Below are 20,634 nucleotides of genomic sequence, written 5' to 3'. Positions count from 1 at the left end.
GAAATGTACACTTAAAAATGGTTAAGATGGTAAAATGTATGTTATGTGTATTTTACCACAGTTTAAAAGGGGGCGGCAAATTTATGGTATATGAATTATATTTCTATTTTAAAACAAATTATATGAGAAAAAGAAGAAAACAAAGATATGAAACCAGTCCAGAAAGCCCAAAAGGATTTGAAGAAGTCCATTGTATGCCTGCTCTTAACTAAAGGTCTTTTTTTTTTTTCCCCAAGTCCACAGCATTTATTCATTCAAGAAAAAAACTCTTCCTTTCCAAAGTGACGAAATTATTTTTTTGTTTTAATGTCAACATGACTTTTCAAGAAAATCTTTTAAATATAACAAAAAACACAAGCTAGAGGTGTTCCTGATTAGGAAATGATAATGAAAAAAAGACCAGCAGACAGGATTCTGGCATTATTAATGCTCCTATTACTTGATTATCATGGTAAGCCAGAGAAGGTGAAGCTATCCTGAAATTTTATTTTGTTCTCTTACCACTTTTCAAGGGGTGAGTAGGGAGTGCATGTTCAGTTCAGTTCACAGGAGGGAGCATTTTCCCTCCTACTCGCACCTTTCCTGTGGCTGTCCTTACGAGGGGCAGGGTGCACAGGCTATGTGGTTTACCAGATGCCATTGTCAAGCACATGCCTGGAGATATTTTTATTGATCCTAATCATCTAGTAGCCACCAAAGGCAGAACTTGGACACTAATTAGGAAAGGTTGTTAGAAAAGAAAAGGCAGTTTCCAAGACCATACCATCTATCTACTCTACTGACACAAGTCAGAGTTGAATCCAGTCTGTGTTACTGAAGGTCTTTTTTTGATGTATAATGGTTTTGTATTCTACTTCCTTCAATTCCTGAATGAGTCTTTTCTACCCCTCCTTTTCTTTTATTATTTCCCAAAGTAGATTTGAAATAATCTCTTGGTCATCCTTGTTACTTATTGTAACATCTGACTCTACTAAGGGTTCACATCTATTTCTTAGGATTTAGATATTATCATAATAAATAAACATTTATTAATGGCCTGCTATGAAAAGCAATGTGCTAGACCCTGGATTTCAAAACTACATACACTCTTCTATTTATAGTCTGATTAGGGTGACAAGACAAATATGTAAAAAGATCACAGTACAAGAGAGGATGTACTGAGTGTCACTTGAGTACCATAGAAGTTCAGAAATGAGAGCTCATAATGGGTTGAAGGTGGTTGGGTGGAATTTAAACTGGAATGAAAGAAATAAATTTTATTTTATTTATTTATATATTTTTTAAGATTTTATTTATTTATTTGAGAGAGAGCAGAGGGAGAAGCACACTCCGCACTGGGCAGGGAGCCCGATGTGGGGCTTGATCCCGGGATTCTGGGATCATGATCCAAGCTGAAGGCAGATGTTTAACTGACTGAGCCACCCAGGCACCCCAAGAAATAAATTTTATATATCATCATTGGCAAATTGGTTTCCTCCACACTGTAAGATTCTATGTAAAATGTAACATTCCAGGTAGCAGTTACTATTTGATTAACCTGCACAAATCCTTTTTTCTCATATTCATTTCCCTCGCTGGCAGCCCAGATTTGCTAGTACAGTAAAAGGCATTGCCTTTTGTCTATTCATTCACATATGGACGAGTAATTACATAGGGAGGCAAAGTGATCTTATATCATAATTTGGCCACGGAGCCATGCAGTAGCCTCTGTGGGTTTACTCTGTTTAGCCTGTAAAGTGGTAACAAAGAGATAAGAAAGTAGCCACTGTCAAACATCTCTGGCATAGGGTAAGTTTGACCCGCACTTTGACAATGATTTTGATTATTTCTGCTTTCTATGTTGAATGGATTTACTACCCATCAGAGTCTCAAAGACCCTTAATTTAAAATATATATTTATTTTTTTTAGTCTTCTACATGCTGACTGTTAACCTCCTTATGACATGCGTGATGATTTCTGAATTTTCATTAGGCACAACTCATTGTTGAAGCACTGAAGCAGTTGGTTACTTTTGCAGCTAATTCTTGGTTAAGTAAACAAGAGTCCTTTAAAAAGATTAGCCAGAACAGTTTTTAAAATCCACAGCCAGCTCTGATATATCTCAGTTCTGGCTTGACGTACTTTGACCCATGGCTGTGCAGTGTTTTATTACCCTCAGCTACGTAAGGACACACACTTATAGCACCACTTTTGTAGCAGATATTTTTATAACTCTACAAAATGATTAGACTGACATAGAGCAATTCTCTAAATGCATAGGTATTAAAATATTCTGGCAGCTGTCTCCTTTTTGCCTTTAAGTTGAGACATCATGATGAGATAAGACTGTACCAGTCCTGACGGGTACAAGAATGAAGTTAGGCATGGTATTCTCGCATTATTGACAAGAGTCTTTGTCACTGTAAATAGGAAAAATCTTGGAGGAGGGGTTCCCATTATAGTAATTCCAATTCAATTCCGCTAATACTGTTTTTCAGGAACTTCTTTACATCAAAACACATTCCATGTAGCCAGTTAGGAAGGAAGTCATGGTATTAAAATGCCTCTGAATTCTAACTAAAACAACTTGTGCTCAAAAACATATAATATCTTTATCTGAGAGTTTGAGATATTGATTAGGGTTTAGAGAGTGTTTAGGAGAACTTGAATGGGAGAAACCTTCTGGTAAATTGGTATAGGTTATAGTGACATGGGATATGGACTGAAAATAGGCTTCTAGCATCCTGTGGACTTAGGTCATAGTCCTCAAGGAGGAACTGAGAGTCTGGGAAGGTCTCAAGTAATGATCTTAGCAACTCTCTGACCTCTCTTCCCCTGAGTACTCCCAACCTGCTTCCAAGAGTCTCCAATTTTTCTACCTGGGAACAATTTCCAATTGAAAGATTGGCCCTTTGCTGAGAAATACGAGACTTGAAATGGCAAATGATTATGGGTACAACCATTTTGGAAAACAGGCAGTATCTTCTAAGGGTGATCATACATATACCCTATGACCCAGTAATTCTGGTGCTAGATATATACTCTAGAAATAGAAATACAAACATTTGTATACCAAAAGATGCATACAGAAATATTCAGAACAGGGCGCCTGGGTGGCTCAGTTGGTTAGGCGACTGCCTTCGGCTCAGGTCATGATCTTGGAGTCCCGGGATCGAGTCCCGCATCAGGCTCCCTGCTCGGCAGGGAGTCTGCTTCTCCCTCTGACCCTCCCCCCTCTCATGCTCTCTCTCTATCTCATTCTCTCTCTCAAATAAATAAATAAAATCTTTAAAAAAAAAAAAGAAATATTCAGAACAGTGCTAATCATAATAGATCAAGACTAGAAACAATCTAAAAGTTCACTGACAGTAAAATGAACAAATAAATTCAGATATATTCACATGCTAGAATACTATATAGCTCTGAAAATGAACAAACTATTGCTACATGCAACATGAATGAGTCTCAGGAACATAACATTGAGTAAATGAAGATAGACACAAAAGAGTATGTGTTATACAATATCATTTATATAAAGTTCAAAACAAGCAAAGCTAGTCTATGGTGATATAAATCAAAATAATGGTTGCATTGCCAGTATGGTGGTGGCTGGGAGGGAGCATGAGAAGGGAAACTTCTGGGGGACTGGTAATGGTTCTCTATAAAGATGAATGTGGTTGTGTGTCCATTTTGTGAAATTCCTCACATATAGTTATGATTTGTACATTTTTCTGTCTATATTATAGCTGTACTTTAAAAGTTAACTAAAAATTTTTTTTAAAGACAAATAGTGGCTCAGATAAAAATTGAAAGTAATTCACTCTGAAGTTGAATAGCTTGGCTGTTGTTAAATTAAATTGCTAGCCTTTTTGGTTTGATATGGGAAGCTCACGAAAGAAAGTTACCAAGCACTAATAGTATTCCAGCCAGATTTCAAAATATTGCTTTGAGCAGGGCTTAAAGCATTGGATTAGAATAATAGGAATTATTTTCTTGGATATTTTTGTCATGGGTAACTGTGAATATATACAACTTTTTGTGCCTTAAAAGTTTGCTTTTAATGTAAACATCTTTAGTATTAAAAATTTTGTTCCATAGAGTCATTAAATTAGGTATCACTGTGAGAAAGACAGAATGGTGATAAATGTGATTCAGTAGATGGCAGTATTCCCTTTTAAGTTTTTAGTTAACATGTGGATATGTGGGGGTAACTCTTAGCAACTTTCTTCAGGAGTGATAAAGGGTCACCTGCTGAGACAAGTAGACCGGAAAGAACATTTTAATATTTTTGTTCATGTTACATGTTATTTGATGTATTACTAGGAACTATTTTGAATGAACCCATGAGATTTAGAGTCCACAAATGTAGAGGACAGATTTTTCTACATAAAATCCTAGAATGATAGCCTGCAATAGGAAGTTTGTTTAATGTAGTATTAAGTGGGTATTAATACATAGAATATTCAGGAAGAATTTGAGCAGCATCCTTTTTCTTTTTTTCCTGTCTTGTATGTAGGAATATGTATATGTCAAGATTGAGATAATGACTAACTGCCTTGGACAAAGATGTCAATGAAATTTATTGATGAGGAGATTAGGGTGCACTTGAGCATAAATTAAAAGAAAAATAAAAGTGATTGACCAGTCTGTTTTTGTTGGTTATTTTAATACAAGTCAAATGCTTTTTGAATAGTCTCTCTTTTCTCGTATTGAAATTTTCTTAAAATGGTAGTGCTTGATGAAAGCAGTGGGGTTTAAGAAATCCTGTGGCATTATAGGAGTTTTAGTTAGGAATTTGACATGGATCAGAGTAATGTGCCAGAGAAGTCAAGAGTTATCAGCCAAAGGACAGAATGTACCTATAGCGCAGAATGGGAGACCAACGAACAAACTAGACAGAACCAGAAGAACTACATTCAAGTTCTGACTTGGCTCATTATTAGCTATTGACCTTGGACAGATCACTTAGCTTGGCTAATTTTTCTTATCTGTGAAATAGGTGATAAATAACTGCTTTGCCTTCCATATAGGTTAAGTGCATCAAGTAGGGGCATTGTCTGTAAGGGGATGTGTGAATGTTAATGAACTCTGCAGATGGACTCTGCATTGTTTTTGTACTGTTCAATTAACTTTTTGTTTCCTCAGGTTTTTCTGCCTGTAGTCATCAGGGGCCTGCTGGGAAACAAGCATAGTCTCAACAGCCATCATTATTTGAGTACCTACTAAAGGGTACTGTGCTGAGTGCTTTAAGTGCATGGTTTCCAAAGCCTCAACGCTACACTAGGAGTAATTTGGACCATTGACCCCATTTTATAGTTCACAAAGGTTTGGACTGACCCAGGAGCTGTGAATCAAGTCCATGTCCTCTGCCTCCACAGCCATTGTTTGTACTAGACTATACCTGCCGTGATGGGCTTCAGTTTTTACTTTTCCCTAGCCAGTATTTTAGAAGCCAGGGCCATATGTAGCATTTTTATGTATTGGGCAGTGCAAATAAAGACATTGGGCCTTAAAAGAAAATTTTATTACATTTCATTATGGAGTGATTAACAGAATCCTAATGTATGCATTTGTTAATTTGGGAATGGAGAGGGTTGGTGCTCCTGACTTGAGCCTGTTTCATCTTTAGCCAAAGCACATACAAATCATTTCTTGATGATTCAAACTCAAGGAGAGGAACAGTAACAACACAAACTAAAGTAACAGTGACACAACCTGAAGAGTGTTAATATTTGATTTGAGGACATACTGATTTTCTTTGCAAACACCCCTCCCAATTACTTATTTTTCCATATTACAACTGCTTTTCTTTTTTTCTTTTTTTGTGTATGTGTGTGTGTGTGTGTGTGTTTTAGGGGGTTTCCCATTTGTAATTATAATGCTCATTGACATTTTGCATAGAGATAACATTTCTGGGAGAATACATTTAAAACTATAAGTAAATATACTAATAACTAAATGTTTTTGCTGTTCCTATCAGGTGAAAACAAATATATGAAAATTTTCATTTATAAATGTGTTGTTTTTCACTATTCCAAAAATATTGTTTTTAATGAAAAATGACTTTTCGAAAGTATATCTTCAACCTTCTGTTGTAAAAATATAAAAATTACTTATTCATGTTTTGGCCACCTTGTAATTTAGTTTATAAATTGTCACTTCTGTTTTTTAGTTAGATTTTTAAATTTTAGAATAGTTTTAGATATTTAAGGGAAAATAAAGGACAGTTTCCATATAACCCACACCCAGTTTCCCCTATTATTATCATGGTACATTTGTTATACGTTTGTAACAATTGATTAACTTTTTTTATTTGTTTAACATTTTTCCTGTACTTTATTCAGCCTTCCTTAGTTTTTCCCTAATTCTGGGGTTCCACTGAGGGTATCATAATTACATTTAGTAATCATATTTCCCCATAGGTTCCACTTGGCTATGACAGTTTCTCAGGCTTTCCTTGTTTTTGATGCCCTTGACAGTTTTAAGAAGGACTTACTGGTCAGGTACATTGTGTTATGTTCCCCACTTGGGATTTGATGTTTTTCTTAAGATTATGGTTTGCCTTTCACTGCATACGCTAGGTTATCTGGGGAGGTTGCTTTTAATCTTAGTGAACTCTGAGAAAGGCAGATTGGGATTTGAAAATATTGGCTGTGGATAACCCACACAAAGATAAGCATTAACAATCTTTGTTGGCATTGAAACATTGGCTACATTCTTTATGTTTTTTGTATCTTATCATTTTTCAGAAGAAGCCAGTCCTAATTCTGGCTGAAAACAAGAGTAGGTTGTATGATCTGCTCATGTCCCCAAAACAGTTTCTTTTCTAATTGCACCTATTGGGGCAGTTAGCGTGAGTTTTAATGTTACTCTTAAGAGCTTTATTTAATCTGAATTGGCCTTTTAATTAGTAATGGGCAATTTTGGGTGAATTGCTAATTGATTAGAATTGTGGAAATCATCTGAAAAGCTGTTTTGTCACTGTAGCCTAGAATAGTAGAAGATTAAAACGGGATCTGGTTTAGTTACTATTCTAAGACAAATGCTTGCAAAGTATTATTTTCGTGGTCTGGGTTTGTTGTTCCAGCCTGGTGTCTTAACTCTGCTGAGAATGATTGTCTTTTAACTCACCGAGGTCCTCAGTTCTACTCCATTAAGGGCCACTTCTCTGCCAATCAAAAAGCATCCCTGAGATTGATTTTTGTTACAGTGGATAGTAATGGCTGCCGAGTGACAAACATTTCAAACTCTTTTATGTAAACAGAAAGCAATCAGATAAGTACTAATCCAAGGATTATGTGGACCCTAATCCCGTGGCCAGGAGAAGAATCTCTGCAGTGTATGTCCCTGGCTCTTTGCCTTCTGGTCCCCCTCGTCGTCCTGGAAAGCTCGCTTGCTGCTGGTGCTGCCTGTTAGGTTGCAGGATGTGGCGACCGGAACACTCCTGCAGCTCCTGAATGGAATTCAGAAAGACACTTACATTTCCATAAATAAATTAGGAATTCAGTGGCTTCTTCGGGCTAATCAGGGCAGGCTGATAAACCTTGCTAGCTGTTTAATAAATGAATTGTGACTGATTACCTATTAATATGGACGCCTCAGGAATTCACCCAGGGGGAAGCAGAGCAGTGAAATAGAGAGGGGCATGGCCCCTTGGGAAATCAGGGCTTCATGTTTGCAGCTTAAATATCTCTGTGAAGTATCAATAAGGAGGTAATTGAATTTTGAACACAAACATGAGAGCCGGATGGATGAAAGGGGGAGGGGGGATCTGATCATCTCTTCTCTGCCCCTTCATTCTCCCCTCCCCTTTTCCTTAGAGACCACTCTAGTAAAGATAGATGCTAAATCCATTAAATAAAGATTAGACTCTGTCGTAGTAGAAAATGGCAGCTTAGCTAGATCCCCGGGCAAATTGGGGCCTTTTGCAATACAGAAAATTAAAATATACATTTTTAACAAGTGTGCTATCTTCCTACCAATAATGCCAGGCTAGCTCCTTCAGATTGGCTTTTGTTTGGACAGATCACTTTCTCTTGTACTAATGCCAATCTTTTCTGTATTCCTGGAGCAGAAGGGGCTGGGTTTATTTATTTATTTTTAAAGCTTCTGTTGAGGCCTCTCCTCTAGCATCCTGCTTGCTTGTAATCAGAGGAGTGGGAAGGAGATTAGTGTCCCATGAATTGACGGTAGATAAATGTTCCCTCCCCTTAACTGGTGGGTCCAGAAGAGCCCAATCACTTGTATTTCAGGGATGATTGGAGACTGTACAGCCAAGCAAGAAAAGGGCTTACAGACTGAAATAAAAATTGATATTTTAGATGCTATTTTATTTGGCATTATTTCCTCTAGATAAGGTTATTGATTTGCTTTGTTTTATTTTAAGCCAGATAAAGTCTTATTAATGTAGAAAAAGAAGAATTGGCATCATTTGATTACAGATCATAATACCCCCTTTTTGAGCAATACCAAAACATAAGCATCAAGCCCTAAATACTCTTGTTTCTGTATATAAATACCCAGTGGTAGCTTTTTGGACTAACCTTTGTTTATATGTCAGTCTACTACATGTTCTGATAATTCTCTCATAAGACTTCAGTCAGTAAGTCTATCAACAAGTATTAATTGAGCATCTGTTAGGTGTGTGGCATTTTTAGTTGCATAGTCAACAGTGAGAAAGTCTATCCTCTGGTACCACAAATACTTCCTTAAATATAAATAAAATGAAGTCAGTTATGTCATACTCCTATTTATAAAAGTTTTTTGGCTCCTTGGGTCTATGATAAAATTCAGATTCCTCAGCGTTTCACAAAGGACTTTCTAAACATCGACCTAGCCTTTCTTTCCAGTTTTATCTGGAAAACTTTATACTTATCCTCCAAGGCTATTTCAAATCCCAGTCTCTCCATGTAGTGTCTCCGTATTCCCCCAGGCAGAGTTACATTTTTGTTATCATTTAGTGTGTGTTTTACACTTGGTGGCTCTGGCTTCTTCCCATGGTAGTAAAAATGTACTTCTTAGTAATTAAGGATTTTGTGCATTATTTGCCAGATTGCAAACATTCCCAATTCTTTGTTTCAACTAAGAGTTAGCTTGATGGTCAAATTTTTAATGATTCATCCTATGTATTTTACTTTATAATTTAACTTTGATTTGTGGCGATCTTTAATGGTAAGGAAGAAGGTGTCTATTTGCTGTCCCTATCATTACTGCTACCTTAAGTTATGTATCTCTAGAGAGCAGAAATCAAACTTATTTAATCTAATTGCCACAGTTCACAAATGACCCTTTATGATTTTGAATGCTAGTTCTCAGAGTTAAATAGTGCAAAATTTCAGAATTTTCTAGTCCCTCACATATTGCATGTTACATTGATATTGTACTTAGATGGTTCTAGTTTTCCTTCCAGTTGCTCTAACTTTTGTTTCCTGCCATTTTTCTGGGCCCCAGAGCTCCTTCCAATCTTACTGACAATGCAGGTTTGTTGGGGCCACGGAAGCCAGCATTTTAAGGGCTCTGTATTCCCAGTGGTTGGATTTCAATTATTTTAAGTTTTAAGCCTTATTTAACATTAACAGATTTATGGAAATGTGTTTTCTTTGTGTACTAATAATTTTCAGTGTAGATTGTATATTTTCATTTAATTATAACAAAAATTTAATACTAGAAATTCTGAGGTTAAAAAAAACCCAAATAATCCCTAAATATTTTATTTTATTTTATTATTTATTTTAAAGATTTTATTTATTTATTTGAGAGAGAGAGAATGAGAGAGAGCACGAGAGGGAAGAGGGTCAGAGGGAGAAGCAGGCGCCCCGCTGAGCAGAGAGCCCGATGCGGGACTCGATTCCGGGACTCCAGGATCATGACCCGAGCCGAAGGCAGTCGCTCAACCAACTGAGCCACCCAGGTGCCCCAATCCCTAAAAATTTTAAATAAAGGATATTGACTTTATCCCTTTAAGAGAAGACTCTTGGTAACTTCCTTTCCTAAAGCTTTCTGGTGATCTCAGCATAACCTTCATTCAATAAAATATCTCTTTTCTCCCTTTGTATATACATAACATAGTTCCCTTAGAATTACCTGCAATGTTGCTACCTAGACAATTACTAATTTCAGTTTCTGTATGTGTGTAGTCAATGCTCAGGTGTATGTCTTGTTCAGGAAGATACTGTAGCTATGGTTCTTAACCTAAGAGTCCATGAATCTCCTGAAATACAAACAAAATTGTATGTATATGCTTATACATGTATATTTCTCTGCAGAGAGTATTAATGGCTTTCATTAGATTTTTTAAAAGGTGTCTGTTAGGATTAAACTGTGTGCCCCTAAAAAAGATATGTTGGAATCCTAACCCCTGGTACATCAGAATGTGACCTTATTTGGAGATAGGGTCTTTACACAGGTAGTCAAGTTAAAATGAGGTAAGTAGGGTGGGTCCTAGTCTAATATGACTGGTATCCTTATACAAGAGGGAAATTTAGACACGGAGACAGACACACATAGAGGGAAGATGATGTGAAGAAATACAGGGAGAAGACAGCCATCTTAAAAGCCAAGGAGACAGACCTGGAACAGATCCTTTCTCATGGGCCTCAGAAGGAAGCAACACTTTGATACCTTGATCTCAGACATCTAGCCTCAGAACTGTGAGATAGTAAGTTTTTGATGTTTAAGCCACTCACTTTGTGGTAGTTTGTTACAACAGTCCCAGAAAACTAATATACTCTCTATTGGTTAGGAAGCTTTTGTCTGCAAATTACAGAAAACCTAACTACAATGGCTTAAAGGATAAAGATGTTCCATATAAGTACTTCATTTTTAGGGGTGGTTAATTCAGTTACTTAACGTTATCACCAGAGACCCCCATTGTCACTTCAATGTGTTGGATCCCGCCCTTAGGTTGGTTTCCATCATGTTTGCAAGATGGCTGCTACAGTTTTTGACGTCATTGGCTGACAACACTATCCTAAGATAGAAAAGGTAATTGTTTTCCCCCTTGCTGCTTCTTATCAGTGAGAAAAACCCCAGACGCTCTGAGGCACATTTCCCCTTGCATGCCATCGAACAGTGCTGGTCACATTCCTATGCCTAAACTAACCATTGTCAAGAGGAGTTAGACTGCCTACCATCATTGGTTTAGATGGACTAATAACTGGTTCATCCTTGGAACTAGGATGGAGACCAGTCTCCCCTGAGTACATGCTCACCCTTTCCTAAATAAAACCAGGGTTTTGTTAACAAAGGTTAAGTGAGGAAAGAGCTATGTGTAGACAACTACCTCTGTCTACCAGTCTGTGAGCCCTAAAAGGTTAGGAACCACTGCTTTTAAGACAGGCAGTATTTCTAAAGTGAGATACCTAATCAAGGTTAAGCTCTGTTTAGATATCAAAATAGTGACCCATGTTTAAGAATTTCTAAGTTAAGGGGCGCCTGGGTGGCTCAGTCGTTAAGCGTCTGCCTTCGGCTCAAGTCATGATCCCAGGGTCCTGGGATCAAGCCCCGCATCGGGCTCCCTGCTCCGCGGGAAGCCTGCTTCTCCCTCTCCCACTTCCCCCCCTGCTTGTGTTCCCTCTCTTGCTGTGTCTCTCTTTCTCAAATAAAGAAATAAAATCTTTAAAAAAAATTTTTATAAGTTAATAGTAACTGAAAGGGTTGGGTTTATTCGTTTGTTTTTAACTTAATCACTTGAGTGCCTCCTATATGGACATACTCTGCTGAGCATGAGGTTATAGAGAAAAAGAACGTTCTTGTCCTTGAGATTACAGTTTATTGGAAAGCACTAGGGAAGGGTACTTATCTCAGACAGGATCAGAGGAAGTAATCCTAAATAGTCTTTAAGGATGGGCAGTAAGGGGGGGGGGGTGCGGGGGAGGTATGGGGGTGGTGATTGCTGCACAGAGAGTGAGTAAGGTAATCTGGGCATAAGCAATGGTGAAAGCAAGGGCATGAGGCATGCTGTGTTTGGGGAACTGCTGAGTAAGCAATTAGGAGACCAGGATGGAAAACCAGGAAGGAGCCTGATTTCACATATGAGCCTGATTGCACATATGAGTGAAGGCTCTGTGTGGCCACTGAAGAATGATAAGCAGGGAAGTCAATTGATCTTGTTAGGAAGAGCACTGTGTTAGTTGAGGGCAGAGGCTGTTGACTTGTTCTTCACTATATTTCTCTCCCCCTCTCTCTCTCTCTTTAGATTTTATTTATTTATTTGAGAGCGAGAGCACAAGCAGGGGAACAGCAGAGGGAGAGGGAGAAGCAGGCTCCTTGCAGAGCAGGGAACCTGATGTGGCGCTCAATCCCAGGACCCTGAGATCATGACCTGAGCCGAAGGCAGGCACGTAACCAACTGAGCCACTCAGGCGCCCCCGCCCCTCCTTTTTAGTGTCTGGCACATTATAGGTATTCATGACTCATAGACCACTAAAAGCAGGAAGATCAGTTTTAAAAAATGCAGTGATGCAGGAGTTTCAGATAACTCTGTTTCTAACTTGAGTAGTTTTTAATTGGTTTTATTAACCAGAATAGAGAATGTAAGTAAAAGTACTGTTTGGGCTGGGAGATACTTGCTTTCAACCTGCTGTGTCTTATTTACCCGTGGGACATTCTAACTATCACTTTTATTTAGCTAAATATTGATTTAATAAACAATCTAGGCATATGCAAATAAACCTGTATCTAGTCCTTCTGCTACTTACGGGTATAGTCCATCACATACAGATACAGCCTTGTTTATTATTAACATCAACAGCCTACATTTCCTGATATGTAACTGGCGCTCTGGATACCACTTCCGTGAGGGGTAGCTACTGTTACTCTCCCCATTGTACAGATGAAGAAAGGTGTTGGATGCCAGGGCCAAGACTAGAACTCAGGTCTGTGTTTTTTATTCCAAAGCTCTGCTCCTTAACTGGCTTGCTGAACATGGCCTAAGTTCTCTGACCACAGTAACTAGGGAAGGCTTTTGGTCCTGGCCCTGGAAGCTCTTCTGAGGACTGCTTGGCCCTGCCATGAATGTCACTTCTTAAGGTCAATACTTGTCTCCCCCTTACCCAGCTAACTACTGGGAAGAAACATGAAGCACACTATATCTGTGCAGGTATGGGTGGAGGAAGAGCTTAACCCAGCCCTCTCCTAGCTTAGTTATGACTTGCTAGCATCTTTAGAGCCCTGAATTTCTCAAGAAAAACAGACCCTGGGGCCCCTTTTGACTAGATGAAGGCAATTTGAGAATAAGCCCCAGACCCTTTTATGTCCCATGGCAAGATATTAGCATTGACAACTCACTCCCTTGAGAAGGAGTCCACATAGTGATTAGAGCAAACTCCAGGCTTAGCTTAAATGGCAAGTCCTTTGGAAGGCTATACCTGATGGCTAGACTAGATTATTCCTACTTGCACTCCTACGCTCATGATATATGTTCTACCAGCACAGTCTCCTTCTCCTTCCTAGAGCGTCTGCTTTGTTCTCCACTGGGTCCCCAGTGCCTGATGTACACATAGGTGCCAGGAAGGTACAGGAAGGGAGGGGAAAGGCCAGACAACTTCTGGGTTTGGACAATCTCTTTATTAAGGCATCAGTGATATCTTTATCTCTAAAAAAATTCAATTTGGCTGCTAGTGTTATTGCTGCTCTTACTTCTTCTGTTTTGTCTCTGCCTTGTGTATTTGTAAATCTACAAATCCACACAGAAAGGAAATTCTGGCATTAATTCAAACTGCTGTATAATGTAGCTATGCAAAGTATTATTTATAGACCCAAATACTCTTCTCTCCATGAATTTATAATCTCTATAGAATGAAAGGAATTAGATCCCCTGAGGTGGATGCTGTTCTTAGTTAGCCCAGATAAAAACCTCTGATTCTTTTCTGTCAACTATATGTAGTCCCACGTGCATATGTAGGTTTTGAGATCACTGGGTGAAAATTACTTTTTATATTAATTATTTGAGATAAAGGAAAAGAGTTTACCTTTTGTACATCTTTTTCACTTTTCTAAATCTTTTATACTTTAGAGCATACTGGTTTTTACAAATCCCTTCTAGTGAATGTCTACTAAACATTAATTAACTTACTCTTTACTTTCCCAAGCACTGATGGAAATACTGGATTATAACCAATCTAATACTCTCTGGACATTCTACCAGACACTTTCCTCAATGTGATTTAAGGCAGTTTATAATCACTCCTTGCGGTCTTGAGGCTAGTTTTCAATTCATGAGACTCATATATCCTGGCTAGTTTTAATTAATTTTGCAAGGAAGATGCCAGGAGAAGCACTATTAAATGCTTTCTTATAATCACGTTCTTTCATCTATTGGGTTCTTGTCAGCCACTAATCTTGTAATTTTATCGCAACAGAATCCAAAAGTTCCTCTGACATAGTTGGTTCTTTACTCTTGTTCTTCAGTGCTTAGTACTCATGGTTTGGGTAACCTTATATTTATGGTTGTCTTACTCAGAATTCATGTTGGGGGTTTCTCTAGATTTATAACAGAAGTTGCTAGAATTCATTTTTTAACATTCGGATTTGGGGACTGTCTTTACTTGGTATCATATGTGTTCCATTTATTTGGTCTTTTTGGGTGACGGTAGAATTCAATGAAGAGTAATCTGAACGGGGAAGATTTAAATAAAGAGGTGTTAAATTGTTGTACTCCTTAGAAGACTCTAAGGAGTACAGGGGTAGAAGCTGCAGAAAGCCACTTCCCCCAGAACTGAAGGAGAGTGAACCGCAGAGGAAGTTAGAAACTTAAAGGAGGTCCCCCACAAAGCTGAGAGCCAGACCTCTGAAGAGAGGACACAACTGCCTGCGGAACATGCTGCCCACTGAGTAATTTTACGAGGAGCCTCCCTGTGGTGTGTAAATAATCTTAGCCAGAGGGAGCCCTGCCACCAAACTGAGGGCCGCTGTGGGCAAGGTGAACAGTGTGGGGACCCCCAAATACCAACCTGCTTGTCACTGTGGAGAAAAACCATACACTGTAGAAAGGAAGAAAAGTTTTCTTTCTGCTTCAGCCTTGCAGTCTCCCACCAGTACCCTCTCTGTTGGCAAGCTTAACATCAAGCCAGCTGACCTAGGAGAAATGTAGGCCGCTGCCGGGTCCAGCTCTAGTATCACAAAGCAGGGCAGAGAAAGGTGAGTTAGGAGCACAGAGGCAATAAATGAACAGCTGGCACAGTGAGTAGAAGCCTTGTGTAAAGTTCAGTCTTGCAAATAATTTCATTTTGCATTATGAATAGTTTTGTTTGGTTTCGTTTTTTAATAGATGTTTATTTTTCTCAAAGCAGGTTACACCTGTAACTTTTGCAGTTGGCTGGGTAGCATTCACAGCCTTGACAGTGACATCTGAGCCAGTGACTGACTTAGCTGTAAATGTCCCTCAAACTTCTGTTGGCTACTTTACACAAAAGGGTTTAATAAATGTTATTTAATTAGGGGGTGCCTGGGTGGCTCAGTCATTAAGCATCTGCCTTCGGCTCAGGTCGTGATCCCAGGGTCCTGGGATCCAGCCCCACATCGGGCTCTCTGCTTCAGCAGGAAACCTGCTTCTCTCTCTCCCACTCCCCCTGCTTGTGTTCCCTCTCTCACTGTGTCTCTCTCTGTCAAATAAATGAATAAAATCTTTAAAAAAAAAAAGTTATTTAATCAATAAGTTTTAACAAATATTTAAAATTAAGGAAAAATCTGATTGTAATTAGAAGACAGAACATGAATGTGGATAGAAGATGGCTCTCCTGGGGCACCTGAGTGGCTGAGTCGTTAAGTGTCTGCCTTTGGCTCAGGTCATGATCCCAGAGTCCTGGGATCGAGCCCCACCGCTCCACAGGAAGCCGGCTTCTCCCTCTCCCACTCTCCCTGCGTGTGTTCCCTCACTGTGTCTCTCTCTGTCAAATAAATAAATAAAATCTTTAAAAAAAAAAAAAAAGAAGATGGCTCTCCTAACCTCTGAATCCCATTGAATTCTCCTAATTTTCTTCATGACTAATTCTCTCTTCTAACCATTTTATTTTTCTTCAACTGTTTTTGTTCTCTCTCTCTTTTTTTTTTTTTTAGCTACAATGAGCATTAGTACTCACTTGTTATTTATGTTTGTCTTCCCAACTAAGTTGCAAGACCCTTGCTGTTAGGAGCCATGCTTTATATTATTTTTGTATTTTACAAAACAGGATTGTGCAGGGGTGTCTGGCTGCCTCAGTCAATAGAGCATGGGACTCTTAATCTCCTAGCTGTGAGTTTGAGATTGGGCTTAGAGATTGCTTTAGAAAGAAAGAGAAAGAAAGAAAGAGAGGAAAGAAGGGAAGATCAAAATCAAGACCCAACTATATGCTAAACTAAATCCATTTTAAAAGCCCAAACTGTGGGCGCCTGGGTGGCTCAGTTGGTTAAGCGACTGCCTTCGGCTCAGGTCATGATCCTGGAGTCCTGGGATCGAGTCCCGCATCGGGCTCCCTGTTCAGCAGGGAGTCGGCTTCTCCCTCTGACCCTCCCCCCTCTCATGCTCTCTCTATCTCATTCTCTCTCTCAAATAAATAAAGAAAATCTTTAAAAAAAAAACCAAACCCAAACTATATCGTGCAAATGCCTGTTGAATAGATGGGATCTTTTTATATTTACAGAATAAGAAATGGAAACAGTCTTCAAGGCAGTCAGAGAACAGATAGGTACTTACCCATCCTTTTCTCCGTTGCTCCTTTTTCAGAAGCTATCCACTGTTTCTTGCCCCTTAGAAACACTATAAGTAATATTACAAGTATAAAGACAAAACCAAAACCGAGGTGGGAGTGGGGAGGATGACAAAACAGTTAAAATCATGGAGAAAGCTGGAAGGTATCTATGTACAGTGAACAATGACTTTGGGGAGAGAGTGCTTCCAGGTTAATGATGGTTTTATTTTTATTTTTATTTTTTTAAGATTTATCTATTTGAGGGGTGCCTGGGTGGCTCAGTCGTTAAGCGTCTGCCTTCGGCTCAGGTCATGATCCCAGGGTCCTGGGATCGAGCCCCGCATCGGGCTCCCTGCTCGGCGGGAAGCCTGCTTCTCCCTCTCCCACTCCCCCTGCTTGTGTTCCTGCTCTCGCTATCTCTCTCTCTGTCAAATAAATAAATAAAATCTTATAAAGATTTATCTGTTTGAGAGAGTGCGAGAGAGAGAGAGAGAGAGAGAGAGAGTGTGTGTGTGTGTGTGCGCGCGCACACGCACACACACATGCTTGGAGGCAAGGGGCAGAGGGAGAGGGAGAGAAGCAGACTCCACTGAGCCCAGAGCCAGATGGAGGGCTTGATCCCACAACTCCCAAGATCATGACCTGAGCTGAAATCAAGAATCCGACGCTCAACCAACTGAGCCACCCAAGTGCCATTGTTAATGATGGTTTTAATGCATACATTTGCTTTTCTTTTCTTCCCAAGCCCTACTAAAACAATTTTTTTTAAAGAAAGATATAAGCCCTCAAGGAGAGTAAGGAAAGAGGACAACAGTTACAAAATTTCGGAAGCTGGGTAAGTATATGAATCTAGCAGGCCTAAGAAAAACAATCCTGAAAAGAGGAAAGCCAAGAACCAAGCCACTTCACATTTCACAATACTCTAAAAGGCTGAAGATTGGTATCAGGTGGATGGGGGAGATCATTTAAATAACGAGGATTCATTAAAGTCTGTTTAAGGAAGAGTCAGATGCCCAGATCACCTGCTTTATTCTACCCCACAAAAGACTGGCGCTTTATTTTCTAGAGAAGGTAAAACAAAATGTTTCCTCAGCTGGAGGATACAGACCACCTGAGGATGGGTTTCTGTACCAAAAATGTAGGGAATTATGTACACTGTGCTGAGATCACCGTGCCCTCCACAACCAGGCCTTTACCCTTCAATCAGGAAGGTGAAAGAGAGGAATCTGACCAGCCTAAGAAGTATAAAGGCACTGACATTGGAAGTTCCACAACCAAACAGCTTGGTCATACTGCGATGAAGCTCACAGTCACCAAACCCAACTCCTATACTCTCGGGCTCGCCCTTTCTTTCTTTCTTTCTTTCTTTCTTTCTTTCTTTCTTTCTTTCTTTCTCTCTCTCTCTCTCTCTCTCTCCCTCCCTTTCCTTTTTTTTTTTTTTTGAAATTTTATTTATTTATGTGTCAGAGAGAGAGCGCGCAAAGGCCTCCCACTGAGCAATGAGCCCAATGTGGGACTCAGTCCCAGGACTCTGGGATCATGACCTGAGCTGAAGGCAGATCGTTAACTGACTGAGCCACTCAGGCATCCCTACTCTCAGACTCTTCAAGCAATTTTTTAGTCCCCTGTTCTTACAAATGAAAAACAGTGAAAGATTATCAAGATTTGAGAAAAGCTCTGACATAAAAAAATTAAAAAACAAAGGAAACAAATGGAAAAAAATCAGCTCAGAGAAAACAGACTATGCAATACTGTCTTATTAATACCCTCAGAGAGAAGATATTGCAAATGTAATAAGAACAGGATGTTATTAAAAAGGACTATACAGAGAACAGGAAAGAGCTCGTGGAAATTAAAAATGTGATGGTAATGAAAAATTCAACAAAAATCGTTAGAGTTGAAGTTAAGGAAATAGAGTAGAGCAAAAAGACATGAACTAAGGGAAAAGCAAAGAAAAGAGAGCCAATCTGTGAGAGCCAAAAATCCGAATAATAGGAGTTCCAGAAAAAAAAAGGGGGGGGGGGGCAGAAAGGAAATCATTAATGAAATACTTTAAGAAAACTTCCCAAAATTGAAAGACATATATTTCCAGTCTGAAAGGTCTTGATAGGTGCAACCAAAATAGATGAAAATAAAACTGCTCCAAAGCACATCATTATGAATTTTCAGAACTCTGGGGAAGAAGATAAGATCTTGGAAGCTTCCAGAAAAGAGAGATAAAAAACAGGTTTTAGACAAAGGATGGGAATCAGAATATCTTCAACATTGCTCCAGATCATTGGAGCAATGCCTTCAGAATTCGGAGGGAGGGGCTTCTGGGTGGCTCAGTTGTTAAGCATCTGCCTTCGGCTCAGGTCGTGATCCCAGGGTCCTGGGATCAAGCCCCGCATCAGGCTCCCTGCTCCGCGGGAAGCCTGCTTCTCCCTCTCCCACTCCCCCTGCTTGTGTTCCCTCTCTCGCTGTCTCTCTCTCTGTCAAATAAATAAATAAAATCTTTAAGAAAAAAAAAAAGAATCTGGAGGGAAAATTATTTTTAACCTAGAATGCCAACTCAGGTGAAAAGATGAAATAAAGATATTTTTTGACATGGAAGATCCAAAAACATTGACCTCCCATAAACTCCTAAGGACTATTGGAAGTCATGAGGGAATGAGGGAATAAGCCAAGAAAGAAGACGACATAAGCTATAGAAAACAGGGGCTTCCCAAGGTGAGAGGGTAAGAGTCCCAGGGTGATTGCAGCAAACCAGGCACAGAGGACAATTAGACCATATTGGAGACTTCTTCAGGAAGATGAAATTGATAAATTATGGGATACATCTCAATATCTTAAGATTTAGACAACAGGCAGACATAGACTGTGGTTGAATTAGGGGGGTAAGTACATTGAAAACCAAGCAAATTTAAAAACCCAAAGAAGAGGTGCCTGGCTGGCTCAGTTGGTAGACCATGCGACTCTTGATCTTGGGGTTGTAAGTTCGAACCCCACATTGGATTTAGAGATTATTTAAAAATAAAATCTGAAGAAAATAAAATTAAAAACCCAAAGAAAACAAAAAGTATGCAAGAAAGGAAAGGTAATCATAGTTTATTACAATGGGTTAGCTATAAATAACATTATATAATCATAATAATGTAGGACGTGAATATCGATCTAAGTAAAGTTACAATATATAAGAGAATGGGAGATGGGATGCTTGCACATGTATTGTGAAGAATTTAGGTGGGGCTGGAGAAAGCTAAATCATCACCTTCTATATTTGGGGAAGTCAATAGATAATGCCTCAAATTGAAAAATCAAGCAATAGTAATATAAGTGTGTTATTTAGTCATGTAGAGACAGGGGTAATATAAAATAATCAACTAAACAGGGTCAAATGGTTACCACTGAAAAGAAGTTAAAGGTGAACTATTGTTTTTCTTAACTAACCTCATAGAATTGATTTTTGAAACATGTACCTGTATAACTTTAAATTAAAAAAAATTCATTGTTAAAAACAGGTGAAATAGGTAGTTGGAGGGACAGAGACTGGATCTTGTAACATTTAGAATGACAAAGCTAAATAATGTTTAATAGAAAACTAAATGAAATCAAAACAGAAAATGTATATGAATAGGCCAAAAGTAAAAGATGTCTACCTCTCTTTATGAAAAGGAAACTAATTACTTTGAATTAAAATGTGATTGCTGGGATGCCAGCAATTGCTGGGTGGCTCAGTCAGATAAGCTTCTGCCTTCTGCTCAGGTCATGATCCCAGGGCACTGGGATCGAGTTCCGCTTTGGGCTCCTTGCTCAGGGGAGAGCCTGCTTCTCCCTCTCCCTACTGCTCCCCCTGCTCATGCTCTCTCTCTCTCTCTCTTTGACAAAATAAAATGTGATTGCTTATATATTTTCAGTTTTTGTGTTACAAAATCTGCTTGCCCAAACTTACTATAATACAAATAAGTAATTCACAGTTTCTGGGTAGGAAGCAACTGTATTTCTACC

General features: G+C 39.0%; 1 protein-coding gene across 5 annotated transcripts in view; it reads left to right on the top strand.

Moving 5' to 3' along the window:
- LIN52 (lin-52 DREAM MuvB core complex component) overlaps window positions 1-20,634 on the top strand; it is a 128,077-nt gene that overhangs the window by 62,625 nt on the left and 44,818 nt on the right. Inside the window, exon 6 of one of the 5 annotated variants that reach the window (XM_034993307.1) lies at window positions 10,883-10,963. The exons of the other annotated variants lie outside the window; for them this stretch is intronic. Coding sequence (XP_034849198.1) covers window positions 10,883-10,926 — 44 coding nt within the window. The 3' untranslated portion in view covers window positions 10,927-10,963. The remainder of the gene's footprint in view (window positions 1-10,882; window positions 10,964-20,634) is intronic. 5 annotated transcript variants of the gene reach the window in all.

Source organism: Mirounga leonina, unplaced genomic scaffold, assembly GCF_011800145.1.
Source record: "Mirounga leonina isolate KUSES-001 unplaced genomic scaffold, KU_Mleo_1.0 Mir_82, whole genome shotgun sequence".
NCBI classification, from domain to species: domain Eukaryota; kingdom Metazoa; phylum Chordata; class Mammalia; order Carnivora; family Phocidae; genus Mirounga; species Mirounga leonina.
The sequence above is the reverse complement of the archived record's forward strand: the minus strand, read 5'-3'. Positions and strand labels throughout refer to the sequence as shown.